Raw genomic sequence first — 27948 nt, 5'->3', positions numbered from 1 at the left:
GTGCAAGAGTTATTTCTTGAGTTTATAAATGTTGAAGACACATCGGGGCTTGGACTTTTCCAACGATTAGAAGATGTTTTGATTGAACTTCAACTCAACATTGATGATATAAGAGGGCAATGTTATGACAATGCTCAAATATGAAAGGTAAACAATAAGGTGTACAAAAAATGTTACTTGATATAAATCTTAGAGAATTTTATATTCCATGTGGATGTCATAGTTTAAACCTTGTTATATGTGATATGACAAAATCTTGTGACCAAGCAACATATTTTTTTTTGATATTTGCAAAACATCTATACATTGTTTTCGGCTTCAATACAACGATGGGACCTTCTTAAAACATTTGTGAAGAATTTGACACTAAAACCTTTGTCGACGACTCGTTAGGAAAGTTGCATTGAAAGCGTTAAAGCAATAAAATTCAATTAGTAAAATTTAGATATGTTTTGATTGAATTATCAATTACAGAAAAGCATGATCAAATTGGGAGGGTAGAAGCTAAAGGCTTGTGGATGACCGCTTTAGAAGATTTTGAGTTTTTGATTAGCTTATGTATTTGATACAAAGTTTTAGACAAAGTTAATCGTGTGAGTAAATTACTTCAACAAGAATATATGGAAATTAAGGAAATCATTTTATACTTTGAAAATGTTAGAGAACGTGATTTTTTTTTTTTTTTTTTTTTGGAAAACAGCTTAGTGCAATTTCATTAAAAAACCCCAAAAGAGGGAAAAAAATACAAAAGTTTAAGATCAGATCTAGACAATTTCTAGATTTGACAATGAAACAATAATTGAATTACAGACAATAACAATAATCAATTAGCGCCTACAGCGTTTTTACTTTTATTCTACTTGTGACCTTCTCAAACGAAATATCACATATATGGCAGAGCTTTCTATTCTCTTCATTCCTTTCGATTCCTCTCCAGGATTGAATGAGTGCATTTCCATCTGAAGTTATATCTCTCCAAATATCTTCAGCGGTTCTACTTCTTCCATTGTGAGTTCTTGAATTTCTTTCTTTCCATATATTGTAGATTACTGCTCCAAAGTAGCATTTCAACATACTTACATAGAAGGATCTTTCTTTTGCTTTATTCTTCATCCACTCTTGGATTTCTTCCCATATTCTTGGAAAGTTGATGATGTTCATGTTTGCAGCATACATCCTCCATATTTGTATTACAAAAGAGCATTCCCCAAATAAATGGTTTATGCTTTCCTCAACTCCCGAACATAGGACACAGTTGATATCAGGAATGTTTATATATTTTCGAATTCTGTCTTTTGTTGTCAACCTTTTCCTGTATACCAGCCAGAGAATAAATTGGTGACGAGGAATAATCTTTGGAGACCATACCACATTATGTCAATCTACCTCCTGTCCTCTTGTTCTAACGATTTCCCATGCCTTTCCTGTAATAAACTTCTCGTTGCTTTCTGTTTTCCAGCTTATTTCATCATTATTTTCATTGAGTTGCTTCTGCCTCATTAGGTTTAGGATTCTATCACCTTCTGGAATACGCCTCAAAAGTGAATCACATCTACCTTCATATACGTCTCTAAATGAGTACTTGATGTATTCTCTTCTAACTCTGTTTCCTTGCATTTCTTCTTTGAATATAATGAGAATATTATCCAGCCAAGGATCATGCCAAAATAGTACCCCTCTTCCATTTCCAATTGTGGTTTTCACCATTTGAAAGGCATCTTTTCTTGTTTTTAGGATTTTCTTCAATGACCATGCCATTCTTTCGTTGATGCTTAATGTCCAGATACTCTGCTCTTCTTTCATAAATCTTGTATGCACCCATTTGACCCATAGGGAGTCCGCTTTTTGCTCCAACTCCCATAAGCTCTTGATGGTGAGGGCTTTGTTCCATTCAACACAACTTTTTATTCCTAGTCCTCCTTCTTCTATGGGAGTGCAAACATCCTCCCATTTGACTTTTTTTCCTCTGCCTTGTGTTCCCCATATGTAGTCTCTCATGATTCTATCGAGTTCAGCCATTACTTTCTTTGGGATGACTATCTATTGTGCCCAGTAGCCAATAATTCCAAAAATGACTCTTTTAACGAGCTCGATTCTACCTGCATAAGACAGTTTTTTCGTAGCCCAACCCAAAACAGAATTTCTAACATTTTCTACCAGTTGTCTAAAGTGATTGTATCGGAGTTGTTTTGATGACAGGGGTACTCCAAGGTATAGAGAACGTGATTTTAAAGATTTGATGTAGGAAGCTAGAACACTTGCACGTAAAATTGGCATTGATTATGTGTTTGTTCAAAAGAGAGTTTCTCGTAGACCAAAGAAATTTGATGAGGGTGTGAGAGATGATGACAATGTCAATCAAGCATTAGATGATAAATTTAGAATTACATATTTTCTCCACATTATAGATCAAACACTTACATCGTTTCGAGATCGGTTTGAGCAATTTGAACGACATGAAGAATTTCTTGAATTTGTATTCAATGGAAAATTCAAAAAGCAATTGTTGAAAGATTGTACTAAATTAGAAAATTTTTTGAAACATAACTAACAAATGGACATTGATAGTGATGAATTATTTAAAGAGCTTTGTAATTTGAAGACAATACTACCGAGAGAAGTAAAAAATTGATTGACATCCTTAATTTTACAAGGTCATTATGGGAGGCAGGTTGTTTTCAAAATGTAGGGATTATTTATCGAATTTATTGACTATACTAGTTACCGTTGCTTCAACAGAGAGAAGTTTTTCTAAGTTGAAGTTGATAAAAAATTACTTACGGAGTACAATGTCACAAAAAGATTGAATGGATTAGCGATGATATCAACTGAAAAAGAGTATTTTGAACTGTTAGAATATAATGACTTAGTTGAAAATTTTGCCTAAAAAAATGCACGGAGGAGTATTTTTTGTTGAATCGAATAATACTAGTTAATTGATAAATTATTATCGTATTTTCGTTTAAAACATATTATAATAATAATTTTCAAATATTTTTTATACTAATTAATATGATTATATATTTAATATTTTTATTTTTATAAAATATACAATTATTATATTTATTTTAATTTTGTTAATTTTGTAGGACCACAAAATTTGTATTTGTACCAGGCTTTCTAACTCTTGGACCGACCTGAGCTGGAACTTGGTATTTTATAATGGGCCATGTCCTAACTATTGGAAAGTGTGTGTAATAACATGCACTAGTCCTTTTCTAAGTTCAAAGTTGGATAAAATTCAAAAAAATCTTCTCATATGAGCCAAACAAATAACTTAGTCATCCATTACGGTAGAAGGTCCAATAAAAAATAGATAATTGCAGAAGATACCTTTCTAAAATACATTAAAAGGATTGATTTTTCTATGCTTAGTAAAAGGTTCAATTGCAAAATATTTCTGATAAACAATTGAATTTGTTTTCTAAAAATACAAGCAATACCCATCTTAGTTTTTTAGTGGAGATTGATTAACACTTATAGAAAAAATGCTAGTAATTAGTGATCAATACCATTGAGATAAAAGTTATTGGGTACAGGGTACTAATCAATACCCACAAAATGTTTTACAACGGGTAGTTTCTTTTTTCACAATTATGAGCTATAAAAAATGGTCGGTGTAGATTAATATTGACAGGAATTTTGTATATCTCGACCGAAAATCAAATGGTATTGTCCCTTTCTTTTTATTTGTGTAATAGTCTAGTTTATTTTGTCATATTTTGAGGAGTTGGAAATCATAGTATATTACATTAACCTTTTATACTTTATATCATCTGAGATTTTATATGGAGTTTTTATAATATCCATTGAGTGATAGGTTGTTGCAACTTAGACTGAAAATATTTCTCGATTTTTGATGATTTTCTTGTGGTCTATTTTGAATAAACACAATCATATACAGATCTTTGAGAACAACTATTGTGGTCTTCCATGGCTAGTGATGAGTTATATCATTTTGTTGTTTTGTTTTTAAAGAAATTTGACATGAATATCTGGTCTATTCTAATAGAATTATTGTGAACATTTTTATGACATCTAGATCTAGAGTCTAGACGCATTAGTCTTAATTTGTTTTGTCTATTTTGTTCTTTATAATTGTTTTGATGTTGTATCCTAGTTTTGTTTATTTTGATTTGTTGAATACTTATATTTGTTTTGCAATCATTTTTGGTAACTAGCTTCTTTTTATTTTCTTTTCTTATAACCAACTTTGGTTAGAAAAAAATGTTGAATGACAAAAACTATATCAAAACAACTGTCCATAACGAATTATATTTTTCTAGCAGTCAACATGACATAAGCTAATTAATTAAACGTTTGAATTGTGAATACTACCTGCGTAATTCATATAAGTAAACAAAATTTAAATTGACTGAATCAATTCCTATAAGGTATAATGTTTCTCTAGAAGGTAGAAGAAGCACTCAACTTTCAAAGAGGAAAGAAGAAGCATTCAGACTTGCAATCCATTGAAAGTGTTATTCTTAAACAAAGTTTATTCAAAACAAAAATAAATTAGATAGCTATGATTGTTAGCAGGTGACAGCTTTTTCATTATTTGTTTGGATTAGGTGGGGAATGAGACCAAAACTCAAAAACATAATTGCCATCAAATCATTATTTAGTGAATTATTATTTTTTTTTTTATTGGGGTAACATATTTTCCTTCTCTATGTATATAATTTTATTTACCATTGTCTTGTTAATAAATAATAATAAAAGAGAGATAATATAAAGTAGAAAAAGTTAAGGAGCAAAAATCATCGGGATTGATTAATGGGAGAAATATACATTATTATATTTGAAGTTAATAAAGATAAAAGTGAGTAAGAATGATTTAAAATATGACTAAAAAAAAGTGAATAAATATATTACAAATTGCAACATTGGAGAAAAATTGCTTCATGTATATATAAAAAATATATACATTTGTTTTTCCATAAGGTAATAAAAAAAATTATTTTTATTTGAATATGCATGCCTATGTCGCCATTTCACTCTTTTCCTTATGCTTCTATCGGAGAAGGAGTAATCCTTTGTGAAATGCTTCTTCCAAAACCGGCGCCATAAAAATGGTCCCACATTTCCTTCTCCAATTCAACCACGTCCGCATCCAACTGTGCCGACATCACGTTATCCATCACTGACGGCGATGACCCTCCCGAGAACGAGTGGAAATGCAGGTCCGTGACGTCGTCGCAACCGCACTCACATCGCTGCATCCGGCTAGGAATAATCCCCCTCTTTATTAGCCATCGTTGCCGTTTCCGTCTTAGCGCATTCCGGCAGAGTCCGGCCGGCACTCTGTATACTGCAAGAAAAAGAAGATCGGCGAGTCCGCAGGGACAGCAACAACAAACCGCTGCGCATTCGGCCGCCGTGCCGCCTGCAACCTCTGCGAACCGCGACCCTTTTCCGGCTACGTTATAATGGGCGGCGGAATCTTCCCCGATCAGAAGCCTTTGTGACCTCTCTGCCGACGACATTTGTCGGGAAACAAGTTTCGCCGGCATCTTCGTCGTAGTCTCTCTTCCTCTCCGGGAGAGAGAGAGAGAGAGGAAGAATCCCTTCTATAAAGGGGAAAGAGAGAGGATGGTGTGAAAGGGAGGGGATATGTTAATTGGATTAATATAAGATAGAAAGTGATGGGCAGATATAATCGGATCGCCAATGAATTTAGTCTTCAATTTCTGTCCGTCTCTAAAAATGCAGCAGGAGATATTTGGGTCAAGATGACAATGGTGTTGGATTAATGCTAGTTTCAATGTGTATTTAAGGATGAGAATTTTGTAACTCCTATTAAATATTAAATTAATAAATTATGTCATTTATGAAGAACAAATTATCTGATTCATTAAAATAATAATAATAATAATAATAAATTTTTTCTCCATTCAACCTTTTATATTTTTTAGTGAGTAATATTTTCTTCGTTCCCTCCTTAAATTTCCTTTTCCTTGAACTCATTTTTATCTAAACATTAAAAAAAAAATGAGACCTAAATGTTAATTTTTCAAGATTAGGCTTTATATTTAAAATAACATTCAAATGAAAAGCAATTTTATCTTTCTTCAACTTTTTTGTATAGAAATTTTAACCGTGTTAACTCCAATATCAAACCGGATCTTTTACTCCCGATTTCAGTGTTCCCCTGTTGCGGACCAATGAAATTGCAGGAACATTATTTTAATAATAAATCAAAGCTGGGTTGAAGGTAGGTAGAATATTTGGAACTCGGATTTCTATCCGGGTTTACCCTAAACGCCGTTAACGGAATGTCTAGTTAACATATGGAGTGAAGCTCTCTTCCCCCAAGCTCCATTTCAAAAGAAATGCATATATAAGTTTAGAGCGAAGCTCATTTCGTCCAGGCGTCATGTAATCACAGTGTATATAGATATGAGATACAGAGAGAAGCGTACATCTCCAGTAGCCATGTAAAACGGAATGAAGAGATGTCTTTCAGGGTGAACCATACTTAGCTTTAAGTATTTTCTTACCCTAACGCTCATGTAAAACTCCAACACATCCATGAAAAAACAGTTTACTTATCATATAAAAACATTTACTCATGTATGTAAATACATAAATTTACCAAAATTATTTATTTTTAAATTAGAAAAAAAACTAAAAAAATTATACTAATCTAAGGACGGGATCGAAGCATACTTCGCTTCAATTACTTTATATTCTTATAGAATCGGGTGAAACTTCATTCGCTCAAGAGCCATGTAAAACGAAATGAAGAGATTTGCCTTTTAGGGCGAACCATACTTAGATTTAAGTATTTTCTTACCCTGACGCTCATGTAAAACCCCCCAACACATCCATGAAAAGACAGTTTACCTATCATGTAAAAACATTTATTCATTTATGTAAATACATAAATTCACCAAAATTATATTTTTTTAAATTAGAAAAAAATTAAAAAAATATATTAATCTAAGGACGGTATCGAAGCATACTTCGCTTCAATTACTTTATATTCTGATAGAATTGGGCGAAACTTCCTTCGCTCAGAAGCCATGTAAGGCGGAATGAAGAGATCTGCCTTTCAGGGCGAACCATACTTAGCTTTAAGTATTTTCTTACCCTGACGCTCATGTCAACACCTCCATGAAAAGACAGTTTAACTATCATGTAAAAACATTTACTCATGTATATAAATACCAAAATTTACCAAAATTATTTATTTTTAAATTAGACAAAAATTAAAAAATTATACTAATCAAAGGACGGGATCGAAGCATACTTCGCTTCAATTACTTTATATTGTTATAGAATCGAGTGAAACTTCCTTCGCGCAGGAGCCATAGAAGGCGGAATGAAGAGATATTCCTTTCAGGGCGAACTGTACATAACTTTAAGTATTTTCTTACCCTGACGCTCATGTAAAATTCCCAACACGTCCATGAAAAGACAGTTTATCTATCATGTAAAAACATTTACTCATGCATGTAAATACATAAATTCACCTAGGTTATTTATTTTTAAATTAGAAAAAAAATTATACTAATCCACCAGTGAATGGACCGAAACATACTTCCCTTCAATTACTTATTTTTATATAAAAAGAAATTTCTAAGTTTTCCGCGAAGCATCCTTCGCCTAGGAGCCATGTAAAACAGAATAAAGAGACGCTTTTCGAGCGGTGCTTTTATTGCCCAAGAGCCATGTAAAACCGAATGAAGAGACGCTTTTCGAGCGGTGCTTCCATCGCCAAGGAGCCATGTAAAACCGAATGAAGAGACGCTTTTCGAGCGGTGCTTCCATCGCCTAAGAGCCATGTAAAACGGAATGAAGAGACACTTTTCGAGCAGTGCTTCCATCGCCCAGGAGCCATGTAAAACCGAATGAAGAGAGACTTTTCGAGCTGTGCTTCCATCGCCCCATTTAAAACAGAATGAAGAGACGCTTTTCGAGTGAATCTTCAATCGTCCATCCGCCATGTGAAACAGAATGAATAGACGCTTTTTCGTGAATCATACTTCGTTTGAAGAGTTACTTAGCGATGTTTACCTCACTTGTATGAACAACTTTAATATATATAAACCCTAACATTATTATAATAATAAACACTTCCGTCTGATTCCTCTCTCTCTCTTCTAGTGTCCTCCTCCTTTCACGACGATTCGAATCCGGCTCCTCCGTCTACCAGACTAGAAGGTTCGATCTTCACATCCCTACAATGGTACGTACACCAAAATAGTAATCTTTTCTTTTTCTTTTCGTTCATATTTAAGAAACCCTACTCCGACATTTTCACGTTCAATGAAAATCATTTGTATTTAGAAAAAACGTACTTAGGGTTAAAGTTAGGGTTTTGTATATTATTTCCACGAAACCCTAGTTACTAATGTAGTGAGAACTCATTTTTGATATTAACAAAGCATATTTTTTGATATGTAGGCAAGAAACAACGATATCATCCTAAACACTATAGGGAAAGAATGGATTTTTTGTCCAAATGCATTATCTAGTGAAGATATAGTACTATTCTTGACCTATAATCATTTTTTCCATATTATGTAAGTTTTCACTGAAATAACCATGTTTGTATTAGATAATATTATTATTTTTACACAGTTGTTGATGGTTCAATATGCTGAAACTTGTGGTGCAACGGTGTCAATGAGGTGGAGAGACGACGTAACCCATGTCATAGTTTCCACTGATGCAAATGATGGATGTTGTCGATCTATCAAATTCTTAAAGGCAATATTGAACGGGAGATGGGTCCTCAAAATTGATTATGAGACTCTATTAGTCTTAACTCAATATTAAATCTCACATATAGGAAACTGATGCGGTGCGAGTCGAAGAGGCGTTTATGCGAAAGTTGCAGCATCCGAAAATATCTCGCAAGTGTCAGATTTCGACGATTGCCTAGTGTTTTTCGGGCGGAAACGTTTAGGGGCTCAAAATCGCATTTTTATTAGTTTCGGGTGTTTTTTTTGCAATTTATTAAAAGTTGTTTACTTCTTTTGCAAGCTAGGGTTTGAGTATTTAAAAGAATCTTAAAACACTTTGTGAGGGGAAGATTATTAATTAGAAAACGAGGTTTCCTCAATATCTATCAACTTTCGGTATTCGTAAGAATCAACGAATCTTGATAAAGGTTCATCCTAGCCACGCACGCTGCATCAGTTGGTATCAGTTTCCAGTCGACCCTGAGGTATGCCGCCCCGAAGACAGCCGCGCAACCTTACCCCTGGTGCTGATGATGGTGACCTTGCTGAGTTGCGACGTGAAAACGCTGAGTTTCGCCGTGATAACGACGATTTGAGGCGGCAGGTTGAATGGTTGACGCAACGGATGGATGCATCTATGCACATGCACCACCCTGAAGATGATGTTACGATGACAGATGAAAACCCTCTCGGTGGTCTTCGGAATCGATCCCCTAAACGCCCCAATCATCGCTGGGAGCAGGCTTTCAGGGTGGACATCCCTAAGTTCGATGGTAGTCTACCACCAGAAGAGTTTATTGATTGGCTTTCTCAGGTTGAAGAGATTCTGGATTTCAAGTAAGTTCCTGCAGATCGTCGTGTACCCCTTGTTACGATCCGCTTACATGGTCGTGCACAAGCATGGTGGCAGCAGTTGAAACAGACACGTGTTCGTCATGGTAAGGCAAAGCTCACGAATTGGGACAAATTCAGGAAGCATATTAGGGCTGCGTTTCTACCATATAATTACGAACGTAACCTGTACCAGCGGTTTTAGAATCTTCGTCAGGGTTCTCGTTCCGTGGATGACTATTCCACTGAGTTTTACACCTTTGTGGCTCGTGTTGACCTGTCTGAGTCCCCTCTCCAGTTGGTTTCTCGCTATATTGGTGGCCTTCGCCTCCAGTTGCAGGATATTTTGAATATGTTTGATCCCTTGACTATTTCTGAGGCACATCAGCGTGCTTCATAGGCTGAGAAACAGCTAGCCAGACGCGGTTCGGGTAGCTTTGGAAAACAGGTTGTCCCCACTAGTGGCATTGGTTCTTCTTCCCAGCCGGCCCATCCCACCCCAGCCCCCCCTCGCAGCACTACAGCCCCCCCTCGCAGCACTACAGCCCCCCCGCAGGGACGTCCCGGTGGCTTGCATTGTTTCAATTGTGGTGAAGTTGGCCATCGCCAAGCAGAGTGTCGCAACCCAAAGTCCACCAATCGTGGTCTTTTTACTGAGGTGGATGATCCTGACTCTGCTCTTCCTTCAGATTCAGCCCCAGTGTATGATGTTTATGATGATGAGGCAGCGGAGGAGTATGTTTCTGGTGATGTTGGCCCCCTTTTGGTGATTCGTCGATCATGTTTAACCCCTCGTGCTCCTGACAACGAGTGGTTACACAATAATCTGTTCCATTCCACTTGTACCATCAGTGGCAAAGTTTGCACCTTCATCATTGATGCTGGGAGTTGTGAGAATGTGATTTCTGAGGTTGCAGTTTCGAAGCTGGGTCTGTCCACTGAACCTCACCCCAAGCCTTATCGCCTGTCCTGGCTGAGTCAAGGTACGGATGTTACAGTTTCCAAGCGCGTACTTGTTAATTTTTCCATTGGTTCCCATTATCGTGATGCTGTATATTGTGATGTGGTTCCTATGGATGCTTGTCACCTTTTACTTGGTCGCCCTTGGCAGTTTGATCATTCTGTTATACATGATGGGCGTGCTAATACCTACACGTTCTTATTTCATAGTACCAAGATTGTGTTGATGCCAAATCAGCCCAAGAAGGGTGCTGCCCCCACTCATCATGCGTCCCCCCCTACCACCTTGTTGTCTCGGGGTCCTTTTCAGACCGCCATGGTTGAATCGGGCATGGTGTTTGCTCTATTTTGTTCGCTGATTACCTGTGGTGCTAGTTCTGAGGTGCCTATTCCAGTGCAGCCGCTGTTACAGGAGTTTGTAGATGTTTTTCTTGAGAATCTGCCTTGTGCCTTGCCTCCTTTGCGTGATATCCAGCATCACATTGACTTGGTTCCAGGTGCTGCCCTACCCAACCGTCCTCATTACCGCATGAGTCCCAAAGAACATGAAGAGTTGCGTAGACAGGTGGAGGACTTGCTGGCTAAGGGACACATTCGAGAGAGCCTTAGTCCCTGTGCTGTCCCGGCCTTTCTTACCCCAAAAAAGGATGGGTCTTGGCGTATGTGCATTGATAGTCGTGCTATCAACAAGATTACAGTGCGTTATCGGTTTCCTATTCCCCGGTCGGATGACTTGTTGGATCAGTTGGGTGGTGCTTCTGTGTTTAGCAAACTGGATCTCAAGAGTGGATACCATCAGATTCGTATTCGCATGGGTGATGAGTGGAAGACTGCCTTTAAGACTCGTGAGGGCTTATATGAGTGGCTGGTTATGCCGTTTGGTCTGTCGAATGCTCCTAGCACCTTTATGCGTGTGATGAACCAGGCTCTTCGCCCTTTCATTGGGAAGTTTGTAGTCGTTTACTTCGACGACATCTTGATTTACAGTGACAGCGAGGTAGCACACCTCTCCCATCTTCGTGAGGTGTTATCTGTTCTCCGGCGTGACAAGTTCTATGCTGCTTCCTCGAAGTGCATATTTCTTACTGATTCTACCCAGTTCCTCGGTTATGTGGTGTCTCGGGAGGGCCTGAAAGTGGACCCGAGTAAGGTACTGGCTGTCAATTAGTGGCCCCGCCCCTCTTCGATCACTGAAGTTCGCAGTTTTCATGGTTTGGCTTCCTTCTATCGGCGTTTTATTCCTCACTTCAGCAGTGTTACGGCTCCTATCACTGATTGTATGAAGGGGGTTAAGTTCTTCTGGACGGATGATGCCGAGGCTGCCTTTGTTGAGATCAAGCACCGACTCACTTCAGCCCCTATTTTGGTTCTTCCTGATTTTTCCCAGCCATTTGAACTACATTGTGATGCTTCGAAATTGGGTATTGGGGCTGTACTTAGCCAATCTGGGCGTCCTGTTGCTTATTTTAGTGAGAAACTGTCTAGCGCTAAACTTCGTTTCAGTACCTATGATATTGAGTTCTATGCTATTGTCCAGGCAGTCAAACACTTGCGTCATTATTTATTTCAGCGGGAGTTTGTCTTATATACGGATCATAATTCCCTCAAGCATCTTGGTGGTCAGGACAAGATTTCTCATCGTCATGCTTCGTGGGTCTCTTATTTACAGCAGTTTACTTTTGTGATTAAACACAAGGCTGGTAAGTCTAATCGCGTGGCTGATGCTTTGAGTCGTCGTCATGGGCTGTTGGCGGAGATGCGTGTCCATGTACCCGGCTTTGATTCGTTTGTGGACCTCTATCGTGATGATCCTTTCTTTTCTCAGGTCCTCATTCGCATCCAACAGGGGGATTCGAGGGACTTTGTCTTGGAGGATGGGTTCCTTTTCCGCGGTGTGCAGCTGTGCATTCCAGATTGCAGCCTGCGTTTGAGGATGATTCAGGAACTCCACAAAGAAGGCCATGTTGGGCATGATCGTACCTTCCAGCTTCTTGCAGCTTCTTATTTCTGGCCTTCGATGCGCAAAGAGGTGGGGCGTTTTGTTGCTCGTTGTCGTGTTTGTCAGTTGGCTAAGGGCGCTTCGACTAATGCCGGGTTATACTTGCCTCTGCCTATTCCCACTCAACCATGGTCTGATGTCAGTATGGATTTTGTCCTTGGGCTGCCACGTACCCAGCGTGGTTCTGATTCGATTTTTGTGGTGGTTGACCGATTCTCGAAGATGGTTCATTTCATTCCCTGCAAGAAAACCTCTGATGCTGTGGCTGTTGCACAGCTTTATTTCAGGGATGTGTATCGCCTTCATGGACTTCCTGCCTCCATAGTTTCTGATCGGGACACTCGCTTTGTGAGTCACTTTTGGAGGAGTCTTTGGCGTTTGGTTAATACTCAGCTGAATTTTAGCAGTGCCTATCACCCGCAAACTGATGGCCAAACTGAAGTTGTTAATAGGTCTTTGGGGAACCTTCTGCGCAGTTTAATTGGGGATCATCCTAAGGCTTGGGATCTGAAGCTGCCTCAGGCCGAGTTTGCTCACAATCATGCTGTTAATCGCTCCACTGGTTTCAGTCCTTTCCATGTGATTTACGGGCTGTCTCCGCGTGCTCCTCTTGATTTGTTAGCGCTGCCCAGCAAGGTGCGTCCTCATTCCACTGCTGCGGATTTTGTTGGTCAGTTGACTCAGGTTCATCAGACCACTCATGACCGCTTGGTTGCTGCTACTGCCAAGTACAAGGAGAAGGCTGATTCGAGAAGGCGTGCTGTTGATTTTGAAGTTGGTGACTTTGTGTGGGCTATTCTGACTAAGGATCGTTTTCCAGCTCATGAATATAGCAAGCTTGCTGCTAAGAAGATTGGTCATGTTGAGATTGTGGAGAAGATCAACCCCAATGCTTATTGTTTACGCCTTCCCAGCCATGTGCGTACCTCTGATGTGTTCAATGTGAAGCATCTTGTTCCTTTTGTGGGTGAGTCTTCTTCTGATGAGGATGATACGGTTCCAGATTCGAGGACGAATCTTTTCTACCCTGGGGGGAATGATGCGGTGCGAGTCGAAGAGGCGTTTATGCGAAAGTTGCAGCATCCGAAAATATCTCGCAAGTGTCAGATTTTGACGATTGCCTAGTGTTTTTCGGGCGGAAACGTTTAGGGGCTCAAAATCGCATTTTTATTAGTTTCGGGTGTTTTTTTGCAATTTATTAAAAGTTGTTTACTTCTTTTGCAAGCTAGGGTTTGAGTATTTAAAAGAATCTTAAAACACTTTGTGAGGGGAAGATTATTAATTAGAAAACGAGGTTTCCTCAATATCTATCAACTTTCGGTATTCGTAAGAATCAACGAATCTTGATAAAGGTTCATCCTAGCCACGCACGCTGCATCAGAAACTAAATACAAATATTTTTTGTACAGGGATAAAATCATCTTTGGAATCAAAAACTTACATTGACGAGGAACCGTACGAGGTTCAACAAGATAATCTTGGGACCTTGGGCGGTCCAAGATCTGATAAACTACGGTATTTGAACAATGTAAGTTTGGTTTTATTTCTCCTCTATATCTTCATTATTTTTCACGATAACTGAAATTGTTTTGTTTGTTTTTCAGCTGCCGAAACTGTTCGACAGTTTCACTTTTATTTTTGCAGGTGAATTCATCCTAGCTTACAAATAGGATCTCATAGGGTTTGTAATTTCTGGAGGAGGTACCATTAAAGAAATGGAGAATCCATTTTATGAGCCCGAGGACGACAAAACTATAGTAGTAAACGATGAGTCTCGGCACGATGTTAATGAAGTCATTTGGATATTTGAGGCAGTAAATCCTTTGTCGGCATATTTGGATGAATATGGTGTTCCTCACACAAGATTGTTTGAATCTATTGCTGATTGTGATTTGCATCCTTTGTTTACTTAGACTTGTAAAATACTGAATATTTGCATTCCTAATGGAATTTGTTTTCTATATTCGTGATTTAAGATTTTGGTTCTTAGTATTGCAGTTTTAAACAGTATTCATTTAATATATGAACAATAGAATGAGTTTATAGAATGAGTTTTTAATATGAAAATTACCAAATATTAAATCTTTGAACATTAAAGAATCATGTAATGTAAAGTATACGCACCTTTAGTATTTACAAATCTCAATTAAATGTGAAACTCTATACATGTTTTTCAATTGTCAAAAATTATGAAGCAATCTTCGCTATCTGATCAAGGCTTGACATTGATTAACATTAATTTATAATAATAATGTTATTTATTTTATTAATATAATCCAAAAATTATCAAGTCACTTCACCCCACCTAACACATTAAATGCTGCATGGCAGCCATGCCGGCTAGCGTTGTACGATTCTCTCTCTCTCCGGTGACACATTATTTCAACTTTTCTTCACTAGAATCCGTCCATCCTTCAAGATTAATATCTTCGATAATCCATATTCCTAAATTATAATCTAGGAGTGACAATGGTACATTTTTTAATGTCATATTCTTTCTCAAGTTTTCTTCATATTGTTTTGTTTGTTTTGTGAAAACTTGACTAGAAATGTTCTGTTCTTGTTAATTATCAGGAAAGAATCCACATGAAGGAGAATGATAATCATGATTTGAGGTATACTGTTGTGTTTGTTTTCTTTAATACTATAAGATGTTTTTATTCATATTGAAGTGAAGCGCTCTTCACTTATAGGATATTTCTATTCATATTGAAGTGAAACGCTCTTCACTTATAGGATTTATATAAATACTAGTGAAGTGAAACACTCTTCACTTATACGATTTCTATAAATACTAGTGAAGTGAAGCGTTCTTCACTTATAGGATTTATGTAAATACCAGTGAAGTGAAACGCTCTTCACTTATAGGATTTACGTAAATACTAGTGAAGTGAAGCGCTCTTCACTTATAGGATTTACGTAAATACTAGTGAAGTGAAACGCACTTCACTTATATTTCATTCATTTTACAAGAATCTTTATATTTTGTTGAGATGAATGTTTATATTCATCACATTCTATAATTGACCAGCGAATCTGCGAGTTGTCAGCGTCAATTGAATTTCGATGAAAATGGCGAACCTTTGGAGGACATCGCAGCCAACTTGATTCCACATTTAGGTCGGGAATTTGAGAGGGAAGAAGATGCCTACGAATTCTATTTAGCATACGCTAAAATAATAGGCTTTGGTATAAGGCGTAGTTTAAAACCTGACGATGAAGATGATTTTTTACTAGATAGAGTTTTTGTTGTTGTAGTACACAGGGTGAAAGGGGAAAAGACAAACGGGATGTTTATGTGAAACGTAGCCGTTCTTTAACGATGTTCGGTTGTAAAGCGAAATTGAGGATAAAGGGTAGTAAATAGAAAGTTTGAAGTGATAACTTTAATTATTGAGCTTTGTCATCCTCTTGCAAGTCTAAAGAAAACTCACCTATATAGATGCCATAAGAATATTTCTGTAGCTGCAGGCTTACACATTAAGATGGAAAATAATGTGGGAATCCCTCCTAAGGCATCAAATGCTCTAATGCCAAACAAATCGCTAAAAGGGACAATCTTGGTTTTATTCCTAAAGATTACAAAAATTACTTGCGATCGAAAAGAACCATAGATTGTAATTTTGGGGATATAGGGGTGTATTAGAGTATTTGCAGAAAAAGTAATCGGACGATCCATGTTTTTATAATGATTTTCAACTTGATGTGGACGATTTGATAACGAATATTTTTCGGTGTGATTCCAACATGCGATCTAATTATTCATACTTCGGAGACGTTGTTAGTTTCGACACGACCTACAAGAAGAATAAGGAAGGTCGTCCAATTGCGCTTTTTGTATGTGTGAATCATCACAAACAATCTATTATTTTTGGTGCAACTCTATTATACGATGAAACTGTTATGACTTTTGAATGATTGTTTGAGACTTTCACCACAACTATGCTTGGGAAAAAACCTAAAACAATTCTTACAGATCAAGACGCGACCATGGCTAAGGCCTTAGTGTCTACATGGCCCGAAACAAATCATCAGCTTTGTATTTGACACATATTTCAAAATGAATCCATACATCTAAGCTCTGTGTTTCATAATTTCAGAGAATTTTCGAGGGATTTTTCTTCATGTATATATGATTTTGATGAAGAGGTAGAGTTTCTAGAAGCTTGGAATCAAATGTTGACATACTACGAGCTTGAAAACAACTACTATTCTAAAGATTTAGAGGGATTTTGTGTGCTCACATTCTAAAGATTTTCACGACGATTGACATGTTGAAGATTCCTTCTGTGTTGAAATTAAAGAGGTGGACAAGAACAGCCAAAGATGGATATTTTGGAACTGATCTACTGGTGGACAACCGTAACGTTGATCCGAGTGAGCTTCAAAACATAAGATACAGAGATTTGTGTGGCTTTTCTATGCATTTATTTACAAAGGCAGTTGAAAGAGATGACACGTATAGGCATGTGAAAGAAATTATGCTTAGCCAGTGTAAGTATGTGGATAAAAAATTACAAGATGATACAAATACGCAAACTCCACCAGTTGTATCAAGTTCTGCTGAGGGTGCCCCCGCTCGAGTGAAAGGAATGAAAACTAAGATGACAACAAAGTCTAGTAAGAGAAGGAAAGGTAGACTAGAGAAGAATTTAAGAAAAAGAAAAACAATCGAATCACCAATAAATCCGGTATGTAATTGATCGCTTAACTACTTTACTAATAATTGAGTTATTACACTTCATTTATTAACAACTTTTAAATTGATATACCGTTCCAGCCATCAAATACAATGCCAACAACGACAACTACTCAATTCTCAACTCCTCAACAATGGGACAAAAGTTTCAGCATGGATGTCGATACTCCTTTCACTATTATTTTGTCATCTCAAACTCTCGAATTCCAGTTTCATGTGAAAGTTGAAATATATTTGTATGTAAGTTTGATTTGAAACCATTATATGCGTGGGGGTTGATGTAAAATAATGACAAAATTAATGATTTAATGAAAACCTATTGATCAGTTCATGTGAACCCTTCATTTTTACGTTTGCCTATGTAAAACCATAAACTCCGTTAAGAAAGTAGAGATTACGTATGGTATGCCTTGAGGTTCATGGAAAATCTCCAAGACATCCATGTAAGATCATTTGTAAAAAAAATAAAATTATACTAATTAAAGGACGGGATCGAAGCATACTTCGCATCAATTAGTTTATATTCTTATAGAATCAGGCAAAACTTCCTTCGCGTAGGAGCCATGGAAGGCGGAAAGAAGAGATCTGCCTTTCAGGGCAACCCATACTTAGCATTAAGTATTTTCTTACCCTAACGCTCATGAAAAACCTCCAATACATCCATGAAAAGACAGTTTACCTATCATGTAAAAACATTTACTCATGCATGTAAATACATAAATTCACCTAGATTATTTATTTTTAAATTAGAAAAAATAATTATACTAATCAAAGGACGGGATCGAAACATACGTCGCATCAATTAGTTTATATTCTTATAGAATCGGGCGAAACTTTCTTCGCGCAGGAGACATGGAAGGCGGAATGAAGAGATCTGCCTTTCAGGGCAAACCATACATAGCCTTAAGTATGTTCTTACCCTGACGCTCATGTAAAACCTCCAACACATCCATGAAAAGACAATTTACCTATCATGTAAAAACATTTACTCATGCATGTAAATACATAAATTCACCTAGATTATTTATTTTTAACTTAGAAAAAAAATTTATACTAGTCAAAGGACGGGATCGAAGCATACTTCGCATCAATTAGTTTATATTCTTATAGAATCGGGCAAAACTTCCTTTCGCAGGAGACATGGAAGGCAGAATGAAGAGATTTGCCTATCAGGGCGAACCATACTTAGGCTTAAGTATGTTCTTACCCTGACGCTCATGTAAAACCCCAACACATCCATGAAAAGACAGTTTACCTATCATGTAAAAACATTTACTCATGCATGTAAATACATAAATTCACCTAGATTATTTATTTTTAAATTAGAAAAAAATCAACCTTGCGAAGCTAGCTTTATTAATTTTTTAATTTCTGTTTAGTCACTGTTTGGAGCGAAGATTCCGTCTCCTGGAACAATGTTTTTCATGAAAAACCTCCAGAACATCCATGTAAACACATTTGAACTTCATTGTTCAAACATTCTTTCTACTAAGTGAAATAATTTAAGTAACAAAACTCACATTTATACTGAAACAATCTGTACACATTTTCATTCATATACAATGTCAACTTAAATTAGTTTAAAATTTTAATTTCACAATTTGTATACATTTTCAAATTAATCCACTAATCCATTTCTAGCAGTCCTCGTAGACGGTTCTCCTTATTTTGTTTAGATCTGACCCAATGATACGCCAAATGTACATCATCCTCAAGGAATTTATTCATGACCACCGTGTGTTTTTATCGTAGAAGCCAGTTCTCAAACCCTTGATTTTACCTTCATATGACTCCATGTGTCTAATGTTGTAAACCCCGCAATCAGTGACATTCTTGTTATTCTGCCATGACAATTCCAAACATTTCATTGACAACTTGGAGAACTTTGCACCAAGAATGGGGTCTACTTCGTCCATAAATCGTGTAAGGTAGTAATCCTGGTACATAATAAACAACATAATGTAATGTACAAAAACCAAAACTTTTGGCGACTAAACATGATGAAAAGCGAAGTTTAGTGTATTATCAAAAGGAGGACATTCTTATATCTTATCTCGTAGGGCGATTCTATCACCTCCCTATTGTCAATTATTTGAATTTCATTTTCTATGAAGTTATAGCAAACCAAGTAAAAATGACCCTAATTAATGAATGGAAAAAAATCTACAAATACAATTAAAGCATATAAGATTTCATAGAGGTGTACATGCTATTAAATGATATGACAATGACAGATTTACTTATAAGGTCCGCTTTCAGGTAGTCTACTTTTTTAATCTTGAAATTCTTACATTCATTAAAGAACCTCAAATCAAATTTTTCTTTAGAATCTATCCCATTTATAGAAAAAGCTTGTTTACAACATAGTCTGTATTATAACACTAATAACGTTATTGATAAATAATAGTGTTAGTACAACTTACGGTGATCACGGTTGTGAAGAACATCTTATTGTGTGAGGGTTTTACTTTTCTCCTACAAATGTCGGTCAACATATACGACCAAACATCAACAATCATATTGTCTACCCAGTGATCAACAACCAAGGAAGCATGTCCGCGCGCGTCAGGAGGATAGTTAGTCTATCAGTAAAAAATAATATTGCACTACAGAAGACAATAAAACATGTTTGAGAATGAGGTAGAAAGTACATATGAAATAAGAATGTAGAGGAAACATTACGTTTGTTCTAGTCCCTTATCATATATAAAACCCACAATTATCTTCTGCTTGTTTGATATATTCTTGACCTTCATAAATATGTTATCGAAATAGGGGGTTTTCAATGCTGGGTCAATTATAATCCATGAAGCCAGTCGCTCGCTCATCATTATTTGGTAGAAGAGGCAATATAGGTTCAAGTAGCGGTGGTAGAATATAGATACATTCTTCTTCACTTTTTACTACCGACAAGAGAGGAGATGCATTGTTAGTTTCGGTGTTGATAATCCCGCTTAACCAATCGGTTTTCAGATTTCGGGGATGTTTTCTGCACAAATTGAATGACTTTGATGGACTAAGATCTGTTTGTGGAAAAATTAAGGTTGGAGAAATTGGGATGCTTTTGGCTTCGGCTGTGGTGGTAATGATGTTGTTGTTAGCTTCGGCTGTGGTGGTAATGAAGTTGTTGTTGGCTTCGGCTGTGGGAGTGATGATGTTGTTGTTGGCTTCGGCTGTGGGAGTGATGATGTTGTTGTTGGCTTCGGTTGTGGGAGTGATGATGTTGTTATTGGCTTCGGCTGTGGGAGTGATGATGTTGTTATTGGCGATGTTTTGTCTCATCTAAGCTCTTTGCCCAGCCTTCCTTCAAGATTGGATGGTAGTTGATGACCGTGGAAAGAGGCTCAAAAGCAGATTGTACAATTTCTATTGCGTTAACGTGGTGCACCTCATTTAGAATTTTAGCAGCTTGTGCCAAAACTTCTGCAGCTGCAACAACCTTACTTAAACATGAGGCATGATTGGATGTGCATTCACTCATAGATGCTCAGTCCGAAGCTGCACAGTACGAAGCTGCACAGTTCGAGGCTTCTCAATTTTGTCATTCAGAGGCTGCTCATTATGAGGCTTAACATTTTGGTCTAGTGGAGACTTCTCAGTATGAGGCAACTCAGTCTTTGGATTGTTATCCCCAGCTTCTTCTGGTGGAGGCTGCACATTTTGGTCATTCGGAATGGCTATGAAAGCAATGACCCTACCATGTCCAAACCCCCCATGGAAAACCTCATAATCAACCCTGTCGTACATCTTTTTGTCGTTCCATCATCCTAAAATAGGGAAATTCTTTGAGATCTTACAGTTTACCTTGTACTCAACAACCCAGTCCAAGTAGCACAACTAATACAATAGTATTAAAAAATATATATTACGTTAAAGTACCTGAAAAATTATGAAGCTAGAACCTACTGCATATAATTTTCTACACTCACCAAAAGAAACGTTAGTGGTCCATGGAAATATGATGTCTTTTTTTCTTCCCAATTATAAACACTTTCAACAAGACCGTCTAAAGTAAACTTGCACCAGTTGTAATCTTTAATTTTAGATACATCTTGCAGGGATTTCAATATTTTGAATATGTATAAAAAACATAGAGGATAAAATCATTTTACATGACAGTCAAAATGAAATTACATAATTACTACTAGGTAGTTTGGGTATACCTGCACTATGGATTTTGCGAAGTCCGCAAAAAACTGGATACAATAAACACAACGAAATCAATCTTGAAGTGACTGTCTCCGGCTGTATTCTGTAGAATTTTCTTCGGCATTTTATTGGTCAAAGGACCTCCACTATTCTCAAATCTCCATCTCCTTCGGCACTCCCTAAGATTGTCCTTGTACTCATGTTCGTCCAAGCGAATTCCATCACACTCTAGATATTCTAAGAAAATCAGGTATTTTTATTTATAATAAGAGAATTTTAAGTGTTTAAAAAATAATATCATCATATTTGAAATTATGATGAGTTTTCATAATTTAGTTTGAGATATTTTGGGTGATTTTTTTTGTCAGATTGCATTTATTTTTAATTGATTTTTTTTAATATAATTTAAAATCAAATTTGTTTCTTAATATAAAAGTCATTTCAACTAAATCGAAATTATAGTAAACTTTATTCAAATAATATATACCATTTTATATTATTTTATTTTATGTTAGGTTAGATTTGTTTTTAATAAGTCAAAGTCATATCAACCCATTATAAATTTATATGAGACTTGTTATAACATTTTGTGATTTAAAAAAATTAAGTGTTTGTATTTATAATTAGAGTTTTTTATAGTTTAAAAAATAATCTTATCGTACTTGATATTATGATAAATGTGTATATTTTGTGTGATTGTTTTTGTCAAATTGAATTATTTTTTATTTATTTAATTTAACTTAATTTAATTTAATTTAATCTAAACTAAGATGAGTTTTATATATATAAGTCATCTCAGCCGAATCAAACTATTGTAAACCTTATTCGAATATTATTTATGATTTTGTATTATTTTATTTATTTTGAATAAGTAAAATAAATCACAAGATCATTTTCAGACATTATTTATCATTTTGAAATATTCTAAGAAAATTGGGTACTTGTATTTATGATTAGAGGTTTTTGGGTTAAAAAAAATATTAACATTGTATTTGAAATTACAATAAATTTTCATAACCAATTATTTTTAATAAGTGAAAGTAATCTCAACACAATGTAAATAAATTTTAAACATGCTTTTCATTTTGGGATATTCTAAGAAAATTTAGTGTTTTTATTTATAATAACAACTTTTTGTGGTGTAAAAAATTTTATAATCTTATTTGAAATTACAATGAGTTATTTCAATTTAGTTTGGGAAATTTCGTGTCATTTGTTTGTCAAATTACGTTTATTTTAATTCAATTCATTTAATATAATTTAAAATAAGATTTGTTTTGAAATATAAAATTTATCACAATTGAATCGAAATTATCGCAAGCCTATTCAAATAATATATATCATATTGCATTATTTTTATGTTATGTTATATTTGTTTTTAGTTAGTAAAATTTATCTTAACACATTATAAATTAGTTTGAGACATACTTTTTTATTTTAATATATTCTAAAAAATATGTTACTTGTATTTATAATTATAATTTTTTTGATATATAAAAATCATCTTCTTATTTTAAATTACAATTAGTTTTCTTAATCTATTTAGGGATATTTTTTTTTATAATTTTTATGTCAAATTGTATTTATTTTTAATTTAATTCATCTAATATAATTTAAAATAAGATTTGTTTTGAAATATAAAATTTATCTCAATCGAATCAAAATTACTGCATACCCTATTCGAATAATATATATATATATATATTTATATATATTGCATTATTTTATTTTATTTTTGTTAGTTTTGATATGTTTAAAAAGTAAAATAAATATCAACACTTCTATACTTGTATTTATAACTAAGTGCTTTTTTCGGGTTAAAATATAATCTCATCGTAATTTAAATGACAATGCGTTTTCTTTATCAATTTTGAGATATTTTATGTGATTTATGTCCAATTGTATTTATATTAATTTATTTCATTTAATGTAATTTAAAATAAGATTTGTTTTAAAATATAAAAGACATCTCAATTGAATCAAAATTATTGTAAAAAATATTCGAATAAAATATACCATCTTGCATTATTTTATGTTAGATTAGATTTCTTTTTAATAAGTAAAAGTCATCTCAGCACATTAAATCATTTTAAGACATATTGTAACCCCGGGAAATCCCCTCGTAGCTTAGTATGCTTTTGGAGGACAGGTGGCAATATAAGGGAGGACACGATGGTTTCAACCTTGGAATGCATGTTAGACATCTTTTTAAAATAAAAAACTAATTTTATAGAATTTTGATAGTACCTATCAACTTTTAAAATTAATTATGTAAATATAATTAATTTTATTAAATTTTTTAAAACGGTAGATTTGTTATAATCAAATGATGATTTGATTTGAAATCTGTTTAAATTAATTAAAATAATTAATTTAAGAAATATTATTTTTGAAGACAGAGTCTCCAATTGATATTTGAAAAACCAATAAAAAGGAGTACGTGTACAAACGTATTTTACACCAGAGTTTTATTTTAGTTCGAAGTTTGGTGATACTTGGGAAAGGGCTATCGCGCTTCATTCTCTGTACTCGTCCGAAATTGGTCTCTACTTATAAAGTTGCATTTTGAAAATCGGTTGTATAACGTTTTAGTATTATCCATTATTCTTCCGGAACTAGTAATGCTTCTAAGTTTAACGTTATTTAAAGTGTTGAAACATCAATATTTAAAGAATATTAGGTATTTTTAAAGGCATTAGGTTTAGAAATAAATACCAAATAAGCCCTTTTCTTCAAATATCCACAAAATATTAAAAATACATTTTCTAATTTTTTGGGATTTTTAGAAAATGATTTAGTGTCCCAACATTACCAAAATAATTTTGAATTTTAAAAGTGGAACCAAGCGTTAAGACTGGAGTCCTATGGCTTGGGAACGATTTTATTGATCGAGGTCTGGAGACCCTCGTTCTAGGATCGGGAGATATCGGTTTGAGTAATGGAGGCTCTCAATCGAGGTGCTAAGGACTCTCGTTCCTTAGCTGGTCTTACCAGTAAAACTCCTTGACTTTGAGTCAAGTTTTAACTTATTGTCAGACTTGTTGGCTGCTTATAACTTATTTTTCAGACAGCTAACACTCGACGGAACATAAGCTATTTCATTCTTCAAAGCTAATTCTTTATGAATTGGATCAAATTCACTGTCAGTTAAACTCCCTTTGACAAAGCTTATTGGCTTAAGCTTGTCAGTTGCTGAGTTTGACTTTTTGTAGGACCGGTTTGGGTCATTGTCATCAAATTCTAAACCGGATCTAGATCCAACAGGTTTTAACATACTAATCTGATATTTGACAGCTTCTCTAGACCTTGTCCAAGCACTAACAACATAGTTTAATCTTTTGTTTTCAGAAGAAAGTGTTTGAATCTGTTCCTTGAGCATCTCATTCTCGGATGAGATCTCTACTACTTTCTTTTCAAAAACATTAGATTATTGAGTTTTGAGATAAAACCGGTTGAGACACTTTGGGTGAAGATTTTGTTTCATTTAGGGATTGTGCTAGCTTTCTGTACTCTTTGACCATGTCATCTAGTGAAGCTACTAGTTGTTCCCTTAAAAACTTTTCGAAAGAGAAGTCAAATACCTCAGTTTCCTGATTCTCTTCTTTTTCTCTTGCCATGAAGAAAGCAACCTCGTCTTCATCATTGTCACTGTATGAGAAGTAAGAATCACTATAGTTTCGTCTGTTCTTCCCATCCCCTGCCATAAGAGCTTTCAGCTCCTTTTCTTCATCCTTCTTCTTTTCCTCACGCTTCGGTTTCCGACATTCCGATTGATAATGTCCTAGAATGCCACAGTTAAAACACTTAACATTAGCTTTGGATTTCTTATTATCATTATAATTTGAAGAACTTGAGTTAGGGTTGCTCTTCTTCATGAAGTCTCCAAACTTCTTCACAAATAGAGACATAGCATCACTGCTCAATTGTTGAGCCACTATATTCACATTAGGATCAAATGGTGGCTCTTCAGCAGTCACCAACGCTTTGGCAATGATAATGGATGTGGATTGATTTTTCTTCAATCCTAAAGTTCAACTCGAAGTCATAGGCCTTGAGATCACCGAACAAATCGAAGAGCGAGATCTTGTTGAGGTCATCGTCTTTATGTCCCATTCCCTTGGAAGAGAACGCATGACCTTGATAGCAATCTCCCTCATTTGCCGAGAATAGATAGAGTGGAGATAACTTGGTTGAACCTTGTGTCGAACTCGTTCATCGTTTCTCCGGGACGCATTTTGTAACGGTCGAACTATTGAGTGGCAAACATGATATTGTTTTCCTTTGTATGCTCATTGCCCTCACACAGTTGGGTAAGTCTATCCCAAATCTCCTTGGCAGTATCACATTCGATGATGTAATTGAACATACTGTAATCAAGAGATCTGTACAGAACATCTAAAGCCATGTTGTTAAGATTGTTCTTCCTCTTGTCTTCACTGGTCTATTTGGATTTCTCCTTATCGATCTTGATGGGACCATCTGTGATAACACTCCACATGTCGTCATGAAAGGAAGAGAGATGAACATGAATTCTCTTCTTCCACACAATATAGTTTTCTCTTAAGAATGCGGGGATAGCGGTTTCACTAACATCTTTGGTTATAGTTGACATTCTTAGTGAAAGCTTGAGAATAGAAACAGGGCTCTGATACCAATTGATAGGATTTGCGTAATCGATAGAGACAGGGGTCTAGCTATTGATGACGGCTTCGGATAAACGAGTTGATAGAAATCATGTTAGGGATTTATATCGCTTTCTATTCTACACAAACCCTTGCAAACTCTTGAACAATTCAAGTGCGGAAACGATTGCTTAGGTTTGAAGCTAAAAACCAAAGAATGAGAAGATGATAGAATGTAAATGACACAACAGTTTGTTTATGGATGTTCGAAGGAAACTCTCCTACGTCACCCCTTCTTCCAACCACCTGAAGGATTCACTATACGTTTCTTAGAATCAAATACAGTTGCATGTCTAGCTCACTATTGAACAGAACAAACTATGTTCAACTTACAATATATTGAAGAATATCACTCAACTAGACAATACTTTGATTCTAACACTCTCCTGATGTGCACATAGTAAAAGCAAGAAAGCAGTTCGTTCGTGTATCAGCTTGTATGTTCGCATATGTTCTAATCGATCGAGTTCTCTCTAATTTTGGTTGTTCGTCTGTAATCTTTAAATAGAGAGTAGGCACCAACGATCGAATCTTCTATAATGACACGTGACGAACTTCCATTGGAAAGCCTCCATAGTACATACGTACAGTAGACTCTGAGCACCATGATCGTGTCCGTACCAATCTGGTAGTGCTCCAAATATTCTTCTAGGATATTCCTGCAAGAAAGAAGTAGTGAGAAGAATATTTGCTTACATGGCATTAGTTAATTGGTTTCAACTGGCTGTCGTACAGCTCTGCAAGGAAAAGTGGAGTAGGAGTAACATACAGCTAGTTGATCGTGGGTAGACGGATGCTAGCTTCAAGCAACTGCTTAAGCCTAACTTTCATCTCTATTAGACGACATGTCTAACTAAGCATCCCTTCAGACTAATCTGAAGGAGTTAGACTGCACGTCTAACTTTTATCTCTATTAGACTGCACATCTAACTACGCTTCCCTTCAGACTAATCTGAAGGAGTTAGACTACACGTATAACTTTCATCTCTGTTAGACTGCACATCTAACTACGCTTCTCTTTAGACTAATCTGAAGGAGTTAGACTACACGTCTAACTTTCATCTCTGTTAGACGACACATCTAACTACGTATCCGTTAGACTGCACGTCTAACTACGTATTTGTTAGATTGCACGTCTAACTACGTCTATTAGACTACACGTCTAACTCTCATCTATTAGACTGCACGTCTAACTACGTATCTGTTAGACTGCACGTTTAACTACATATCCGTTAGACTGCACGTCTAACTACATATCCGTTAGACTACACGTCTAACTACGTATCAGTTAAACTGCACGTCTAACTATGTATCTGTTAGACTGCATGTCTAACTACATATTTGTTAGATTGCACGTCTAACTACGTATCCGTTAGACTACACATCTAACTACGTATCTGTTAGACTGCACGTCTAACTACGTATTTGTTAGACTGCACGTCTAACTACGTCTATTAGACTACACGTCTAACTACGTATTTGTTAGACTGCATGTCTAACTCTATGCGTCTAATAGCCAATCAGTCTAATGAACCTCATTCAGACTTAGTCTAATAAAACATGTTTTCGATACACATGTTAGGTTAGATATGTTTTTTACAAGTAAAAGTCACCTCAACACATTTTCAATCATTTTGAGAGATGCTAATTCATTTTGAGATATTTTTAGTCGGAGATTTTTTTTTTTATATTAAGAGATTTTTGGAATTTAAAAAATAATCTTATCGTATTAGAAATTACGATGAGTTTTCATAATCTCTTTTGGGATATTTCGTGTGATTTTATGTTAAATTGAATATAATATAAAATAAAATTTGTTTTGAATTTTAAAACTATCTCAACTGAATTGAAATTATCACGAAACCTATTTAAATAATATATATTATATTGCATTATTTTATGCTAGGTTGGATTAAGTTTTAATAAGTAAAATCA

At 35.5% G+C, this 27948-nt stretch overlaps 1 protein-coding gene across 1 annotated transcript; it reads right to left on the bottom strand.

Annotated features, from left to right (window-relative positions):
- Positions 1-5009: 5009 nt before the first annotated feature.
- Positions 5010-5516, bottom strand: LOC124935057. The gene has a single exon (XM_047475520.1). It carries the CDS (start codon positions 5514-5516, stop codon positions 5010-5012), a length of 507 nt encoding a protein of 168 aa, XP_047331476.1.
- Positions 5517-27948: the final 22432 nt, after the last annotated feature.

Source organism: Impatiens glandulifera, chromosome 4, assembly GCF_907164915.1.
Source record: "Impatiens glandulifera chromosome 4, dImpGla2.1, whole genome shotgun sequence".
Classification (NCBI taxonomy): domain Eukaryota; kingdom Viridiplantae; phylum Streptophyta; class Magnoliopsida; order Ericales; family Balsaminaceae; genus Impatiens; species Impatiens glandulifera.
The sequence above is the reverse complement of the archived record's forward strand: the minus strand, read 5'-3'. Positions and strand labels throughout refer to the sequence as shown.